Source organism: Cataglyphis hispanica, chromosome 22, assembly GCF_021464435.1.
Source record: "Cataglyphis hispanica isolate Lineage 1 chromosome 22, ULB_Chis1_1.0, whole genome shotgun sequence".
NCBI classification, from domain to species: Eukaryota; Metazoa; Arthropoda; class Insecta; order Hymenoptera; family Formicidae; genus Cataglyphis; species Cataglyphis hispanica.
In genome coordinates, this window is record NC_065975.1 from 794,808 (window position 1) to 803,794 (window position 8,987).

An 8,987-nucleotide genomic window follows, 5' to 3' on the forward strand; every position below is an offset into this window, starting at 1 on the left:
TAACTTGCAGACACAGTTTTGTATTTATTTTATGTGCGAGTGCAATTCACCCGCGATTAATGTATTCTTACAGCCTTTCAGTCTTCGCAAATATACATTATTTACGCGGATTGAGGAAGGGATATTAGCTCTCTCTAAATTATAACATAAAGAACTATGTATACATATATACATATATATATATATATATATATATATATATATATATATATAACGATATAATAATGATAAAATATATCAGCGATATACGGTGAGAGCGTGAAATCTTAACAGGAAACAAAACTTGAGGTTTAGAATCATTGTAATTTAGGTGAAAATTCAATCTCTCGACGCTCGACTCGCAACTCGATCGTCTCACATAAACATTCGATTTCACAAGATAAATCTCGCCTCTATCCATAGATAGCGATCCGTGGATAGCGATTTTCCAAGAGAGGACAAGAAAAGGCGATCGATCGGCGACCAGTTGGGCGGGGCGCTAAATATAATGACTCGAATGATAGCAAACATTTTCGGAGAAAGAGTTCGGCGTCTTCACGTGATTCTACGTTCGCGTTACATTACGATAATCGATGACGAATAAATTCTCGCTCCACCGGAAAATACCCGATGATCTAGGTACTCCGAAATATCTCGCCGAAAATGAATACTATCCGGGAAAACGATCGCGCATCACCTCCTATCACGGTCAATCGCAAAACGGAACTACGAAGATCTCGCTGCGAGATAATACGCGGTTGATGAAAAGAATGGAATGATAAGATTCCAGAGGGTAAAAATCAGAAGAAAGGGAAGGAGGGACCCGGGTCCTTATACCGTGAAAGAGATCTCGTGAGGAATGCGCGATGTGAGTCTATGTACAAATATATTTACAATTTCCCTTCGCGGGGGAAGGGAAGACCTTAAGAAATCGGGGGGCGCGGGATCTTTTTCGCTTTTACGAAAACTCGATAACGTCTCTCTTAGTATCATCTCTTCGGGTGCGCCTTTCTCTTCCGGGAAGCGGCGGGACTGGTGATTGACATCATCTCCCGTCAAATCAGGTGTGGATCAGCGGGCAAGTTTCTTAGTCGAGTTTATCGCGACGTCCATGGCGCTCGAACAAAACCCTTTCGGAGACACAAGCGGAATGACTAGTCCGTCAGTCCACGAGAAGGATGACCTCGAGATGCGACCTGTACCTTAATGAGTTTGATCGGTAGGTCACCGTTCGGCCACCGTCGCCGTTGCGGACGTTGTCGATGTCATTACGATGGACGTCGCGATGGTAGAGGCGGTCGTCGTGGCGGTCGTCGTGGTGGCGTTCAGCAGGGGTTGCCTCGACGACTGCGACGTCGTTGACGTTGTCGTCGTTGCGTCTTGATGCGCGGCATTCGTCTCTTCCAGGGCGGTCTGCAGGTCACAGATGTACTCGATCACCCTTTGGATCACCTCGAGCTTTGACAGCTTTCGTTTGCGCGGCATGTCTGGTACGAGGGAGCGCAACTTCGTCAGGTAAGCGGCCACCTCCTCGGCCTCGAGGTCGCGCCTGGTGCCGCCGATTCCCAGACCGTTGTGCAAGACACCGTGATGATCGGGAGGGACTCTGCCTCCCAATGGGCTCACCACCATCGCCTTCATTATTGACAACGGCGATTCCAAGTTATGGCCACGGGCAACCGAGTCGATCAATTTGGCGTTCGCTTTTTCCTCTCGGGAGCACGCTGCGTGGTCGTATGACGTTAGCGCGCGGGCGCGCACACATATACAACACGCACACACACACGCGTATGTATTTATCGATCTGTCGACAGCACAGAGGCGTAAATGAACGGACAGCGACAGATGGGTGACACGGAGTCTCTCGTCATAAATTGTGAACAGTTATCGTTTTCTTCTCGTCTCGTTGATCGAGTGCGAAATCTCGCGCACGCACCCACAAACACGTGTATATCACGAGCTCGTCTCACTAATCAGGCGCATCCTCGAGTGGAAGCAACGTGTCGGCGTGTCGATGTGCGATGACACACTGATCTCCGATCACCGCGTACGAACGCAGAGAGCAGAGAGAATCGACCGAGTGACAATAGCCGACTCTCGAATGACGCACGTTCGCTTGACAGATCGAAGCCAACTCGCCGACTGGCCTCCGCCCCTCACCTGCGTCTTTTTATAGCCTTGCCCCACCTCGCTCCCCGCGCGTACCCTCGAGACGCTTCCACCATTTGTACGGCGCAATCGCTGCCCGAATGAAGTAGCGACAGCTTCGAGAGTCACGCGAATTTTATCATGCCATTCATATTTTTTTTTTTTTCTTTCGATTAATTCGACGAATTTTTTAATATTTTTTTCGATTTTCATTTAAAAATATTTAGCCATAAAAAATTAACACGTAAAAATTATCTCAATTGCAGTTTTACAAATTTAAGTATTTAATATAATCAAAGTCGAGAAAATAAGAGCACATCCGACAATTGATCGAGAAAATAAACGAGAAAGTAATTGTGAGAATTAAAATCGACGCAGCACGTAATCCAAAATAATATAAATAAGATTGACGTGTCTTCGTTGAACGCGATTTACGGTGGGAGGGAGGGAAAAAATTTCGTTTCCGATTTTTCCGTTTCCGCTACGCGGACTCGGAGCTATCAGTAGTCGGGGGTGTTTGACGACTATGCGACTGGCGGCGTCGGTGGAACACGAAGGGAGTGTAAAAGGTAGGAGGGAAAGGGGGGGGGGAGGAATGAGAACCATTGTTGAACGTCCGGCGGCGCCAGCCACTAGCCATCACGGCTACCACCACCATCGAAAGAGGCACCGTCGTCACCACCAACATCGTAACAGGCGGCCACCGACCACCATCGTCCGGAGCTCTATGTGCATCTGATGTATGTACGACCCGACGACGGTCGTTCGCTTATAACTCTGTGCACCATGATTCCGGCTGCAATTTTCTGCAGTCGGCGCGAACACGCGTATTACGTTGCGCGAATAAATCTGCGAGCCCCTGTTTACAGACGCGTCTTGAGATCGCGATTATAATTACACATCGCACAAGAAATTATTATTAAATACTAGTCTATTTTGGAATATTTTATTCGACTTTCTTTTTTAGGTATATATATATAAACTTTACGCATTCTCCGTGTTATACATGTGGCCGATGCATTTATTTTATTTTGCAGAAAGAGACAATCAAAAGATTGAATCAGAAAGCAGTATTTAATTGACATAAAGACAATAGTATTTCTCAGGGTGTCTACTCCCTCTTCAGCGTTAAATAAATATCTTTTCCTAAGCTATAATATAATTTTTCAAGTACACCCGATCGAATAAAGAAAAATATAATAATAATCAATAATCTTGCGTACGTAATTGTATCAAGTTAAATTCTCGCATTTGCCGAAAAACTTTGGAGTAATGTATTATTATCTTTAATGTATTATATTCCACTCGAAATGACGGCGTCATAATTATATCGCGCTTGAATTATTCATTTATAAAACAGGGCTTTATTTATGAAATGTTCCTTGTTGCATGATTGATTCAACTGCCTTGCTGCGTGATAATTTTTCAACGAGTTATTTATTTGTGAACCGCAAAAATTATCTCGAACGGCTCCCAGCAAACGTGTACTCTGTGAGGTGATTACGTCGTACTTTGTATCTTCCGTCTTGTTCTCGGTTCGCGTGCTCGCACGTATACGCGCTCCGTGACTTGGTGCGGAGTCTCGTTACCGGTCGTTGAAGACAAGAACCCGCCCGATGTCCGGCGCTATTACGAGCTAAATAAAAAAGGAGAGGTAGCCGTCGCGTACGCAAGATAAGAGAGAAGAGAGAGAGAGAGATAGAGATAGATAGATAGAGGGCGGCCGGAATAGAGGCGACACGCTTCGTAGAATTTCCAGGCGACGCCGACACACACTCGTCCGAGGAAAAACGCGCGAGCGGTCTACGAAGCAATTGAGGGCAGCGGGGTGAACGCGCGGAATCATTGACAGCCGCTCGCGAGAGATTTATGCGTAGCAACCGAGCCTCGGCCAAGCTTCCGAATCGCGAGTCTCATATCGATGACACACGGCCATGAATAATGATCGAATCCTGGGATTAAAGAAACTCTGTTCAAGATTCAAAGCGATGGGTGACAGATCGAGTCATCTCTTTTTAAAAAAACTACGTCCGTCTGGAAAAATAAAAAGTCACGTTTTTCACATTAATTTTCTTTCCTCAATTTTATCGTTTTTTAAATAATTTGGATATCTATTTTATTTTAAAAGCAACTGAGACAATCAAGTCAGTAATTTTTAGGCTTATTTCACGTAAAAATTTGCAATCACACGCAAGAAGAACAGATTTATTCTTCTGACTTTAATATTTCGATACTTTAATCTGTGTGCGAATCTTTGCTTAATGATAACAGTATCAATATAATTAGAAATTATTGTTTATGTCACTTTTATACGATCTCTAAATTGATATACACTAATTCAAAGAAAATCTATCAGACGAAGAGTGATATGTCTTTAATTAAAAGAATATCAGTAAAAAAGTCTGACAAAAGTCTTGTACAATATTTTCCAGTTTGATATATCCGATGCGTTTCTTTTTGCAGTTTGATAAAGCTTGAAGAAAGACGAGCGCACTCATTACTATCGGCGACGTGTCAATTTATTATTTGTCCAATATACGCGCGTGACTATCTATAATAGTAATAAAAATACATATGAGTGCATAACGCTCGTTTTCGCAATTATTTTCCAGTCGGTTCGCTAATATACGCAACGTGTTCTTTTTCTCGCGTCACCGATAAGGATAAAAAAAAAGAGTCGAGTCATGCTTCTACCTATTGTCAGCGTGCAAAAAGATTATTGTTCACGGTTGTATTATCGCGACGATCGTTATTCAGATCGACATGTTCGTCGCGTAATTTCGCGACAATGTAGTTGTGTTGATGAGGTGCTTCTTTTTTTTTCTTTCTATTCCTCTCTCTCTCTCTCTCTTTCTCTATTTCTGCTGGACGAAGAAGAGAAACAATCCCATGGAAAATTACAGGGAATAAAGCCGAACGCGCGTGAGATGCCCGTGAGACTCGGCCGGGCGAGCACTTGTGCGGTTACATACCTGAGGCAACCGGATCTCATTGACTCCTTGACCCCCGTGTTTAAGAAATGGAGTTCCCTTGACCCGGGAATAAATAAATTGAGAGGAAACTGCCGCACATGCTGTCGTTATATACATACACACTATATATATATATATATATATATATATATATATATATATGCGAGAGAATTTACTGATACTTTTCATTGAGATCCCCTCGGATCCACCATTCGATGTTACGGCTTTAACACCGTATCACCGCCATGAGACCACTCAATTAGCAGTGGAATTGTTGGTTCACCGCTGACGTAGCATCGCAAAGTGATTAGCTTGATCACTCGCATTGTGTGTGTGTGTGTGTGTGTGTGTGTCGGGATTTTTCCTCACACATTTTCTTTATACTTCGTTATTATTTGATTCGACTTCTTCGAATCCATATTTTTACCTGGTTTCGGGCGAAAACATCTCGAGCCAGCATTTCGTATGAGAATAAGAAGCGTCAGCATTATTCGAATAAAAAAAAGCTCAGAAATTATATACGGATTTTGAATCTATATATAATTATGTTTTTTTTTTAAACTATATATATTTTATAAGATAATTTTGTGCGAGATGCTGCTGCGATATGTAACGCGCGAATGCTTCTCGAGTTTTAATAGCGGAAGGCAATTTTGGAACCATTGGCTAAAAACCTCGAATTACATAAGCCTATCCTCGAGAGTCCGATTAGTATGAATCATCGAAGAGGAAGTGACTCGGCCAAATTGACCGCCCAGGTGTTGATCCGTTTGACTGTACTCACGTTGCACTTAAACGAATTCCACGCTTGTCCACAAGCGTTAAGCACTTAAGACAGAAATCCTTATCGTCCGCGCGATAAGACGCGGTTTTAACGTTATCAATGTATTCTTAGTTCAGATGTACCGAAAGGGTCTATCGAGATAACTGAGTCTCGATGGCCCGAGCTCGATTATCGACGTTCGGCATCGTCTTCTTGAGTCACTTCCACGTATCTGATAAGCGTGATTATCACCGGCAAAAGTCAATCTCGTGAGAAACTGATGCGCGTTGAATTTATTCTCTTTATCGCGTTACGATAAATTCGATACATCATATTTACTCGGACGGGCAAATATATTTTATTATATAATTTTTAAGTATAAAAATAGAAAGAATTTTTTTTATATATACTTAAGAAACTCTTGATTCTCTTTCTTTATTAAAATATTATATTTTGATAAAAGTCTCTCTACGAAGAATTTCCACGAAACATGAAATTTGTATTTTATATTCTGAATCCTGATCCTCGTGATTAAAATCCAAGCCTTAAACTCTTTAGGCAATAGTTCCTTATCAATTACCCGTATTCTTCTTTACAAAGAATTAATACAGATATATCAATTCGAAAAATACAATTTACATCAAATATAGAATTTTATTCGAACTATATTCATAAAATAAAACCGGCAAAAAGAATTTGCTGTCGATTAAATGATCTAGAAACCACCGATACGTATCTATCGATATTTTCAAAAAATAATGCTTTTAATCCATCCTAAGATCGACGAAGATCATCCAACTTTACGTAATATCGCTAATGTCTAATTGAATGTTCGGCAGGTTCCGGTGGACGCGCGAAGCCGAGAATTTTGTCGCGGCTGCGATTTGTTGTGGGAAAAGCGAGACGGGAGTACCTATAATTAGCGGCCGCCTCGCCCTGCGCCTTCTAGAAATCGAGCTGACGACGACGAGATATCGCGCGACCGGATTGGAAAACCGCGGCGCGCATCTCCGTCTCCACGCACAGCTGCCGCAACATGCAAGATGCGAAAGCGTCGGGAATGTATCCGAAGCGAGCGCCCCGTAATCGTGCGCTTCCTGCTGCGTCGTATCCGTCCGCTAGATAGAGAGCGTGCTGCATATAGGTGGTAGTAGACGCTCACCTCTCTTTCGCGCGTCCTCCTCGTACAATCTTACGAATAAATTTGCGGAGCGCCGCCGTGCGTGCGTTGCGTATAAAATCGCGCACGGTCGACGAGTTAACCCTTAGAATGCGTAACGTGGCTCGATTTAACCCGGCTGCGCTTTTACATACCAATTTGCTCGATTATGATTGCGGAGATATCGGTTTGGGACATGTCGGAATAAAATGTGTGTACAGAGCGAGTCGATAAAATGACACGTATGTAGGGGAATCGATAAATGATAATTTTTTTCAATAAAAAAATTCATTTATATTTTTAATTAATTAATTGAAATTTTTTAATTCTTTAAGTTTTCTTTTTGACACATTTATATTTCAGTTTGTATATCGATTTAAGTACAATATCGTAATCTTTAGTACGAGCGTACGTAAACACATCGCTTATCGTATGGTCAAAACATGATTATCTCGATAAATCATTCGAAACGACTTAAATAAGATTAGATAAGCAGGAACAATTTTCAAGTGATGCAACTAGCTTCATCGAGACAAAAGGAAGTTAAATAGCGGTGTACCAGATTAAAAAACGATACGATAACTTTGGTTTCAAGGTCCTTTTTTAAGTATATGAAATATGTTTTCCCGCAATAAAAATTTAATAATCCGTGCGCGCAGCGAAACAAAATGAGTAGGAAATTTAACGGCGAGGTAACATTTAATTTTAATTTAAAAAAAGAAAGGGCATCGTCGCATCGTTCGTTATCAATGAACCCAAGGAAACAGGATTATTTATTGCGGTCGCTTCGAATCGGTGACAAGGTTCGGTTAAACGTACCCATTCTCCTTCGCCGCGGATTTTTTTCAATTTCGCTCAACTCGACGAGGGAAGAGAAATGGAAGGAAGACATGGGAGTGCCCCGTCGAAAATTATTCCGTGGAGTGTATCTTGGCATCCCATCCGATGATTGTGCGCCAGCGGCTAGAGTCGGTCGGTCGGTCTCTCTCTCGGAGTGCACGTGCGCCTTGCACGTGTTAGCTGTGGGGCGACTCTCCCGATCCCCCGGCTGCCTACAAGACTGTAACATCGTATCAGGAAGAGGCAGGGACGAGCGGCAAGGGGATGGTAAGGGGAAAGGGAAGGGAGAGGGAGTTTGCCGTAACTATACGCTTTTGCCTCGTCTCTCGCATACTCTTTCCCTCGTTTTAACGCTCGTCTCGCGTCGCTCCTTCTTTCTCGTTATCTATTCGCCTTCCTCTATACGTACAGTCTCCGTTTCATAGAATGGAGTACTATGGCGCTAATTGCGAATACCACCACGTCGAGCCTCCTCGATAAAACGCGCTCGTCGAAAGGGAGAAATGACCCTCCACTAGAGGATTGGACCGATGAAGAAAGCACGATAATGAAAGTATGAAAATTGAGGCGATCGAGTGGATTATAGTCGTTATTTTCTTCAAGAGAGATTATTTTTTTTTTCACTTGCGAGTCTTTTAATGATTGTGAAGAAATTATAAAAGAGGATATCTATTTTATATATTATTTATATATCGTTTACTTTAAGAATCTAAAGAACAATTTAAGATCGATAGATTATGAATTAAACGTAAAAAAATATATGACTGACGAGATTGCATAATATCTATTTGCTTTGAAAATATAAAAATTAAAAACACTTTAAAGAATTGTCAAAGTACCGTGAATAGGTTGTTCAATATGCATTGTGCGCGCAAATATTGGCATTCCACTTGCCAATGTGATCTATGTGAAACGCATATCGATTAAAAACTGACGGAATTGTCACGATACAATGTTCGAGCGTTTGCTCTGTCCTGACGGAATCCTGATGATGATAAAATTGTAAATGTCAAAGCGGAACGCGAGCCACAGAGAGAGAGACAGAAATCACGGGTCGAATAAGAAGCGTGCGGATCTACTATTTGCGCAGCTGTTCAAACGGTTCGCGAAAATACTACCTCGTCAT

General features: G+C 42.2%; 1 protein-coding gene across 1 annotated transcript; it reads right to left on the reverse strand.

Moving 5' to 3' along the window:
* Nucleotides 1-2,149, reverse strand: LOC126857649 (DNA-binding protein inhibitor ID-2). The gene has a single exon (XM_050607296.1). It carries the CDS (start codon nucleotides 1,618-1,620, stop codon nucleotides 1,204-1,206), a length of 417 nt encoding a protein of 138 aa, XP_050463253.1. The 5' UTR covers nucleotides 1,621-2,149; the 3' UTR covers nucleotides 1-1,203.
* Between the last annotated feature and the right edge of the window lie 6,838 nt (nucleotides 2,150-8,987).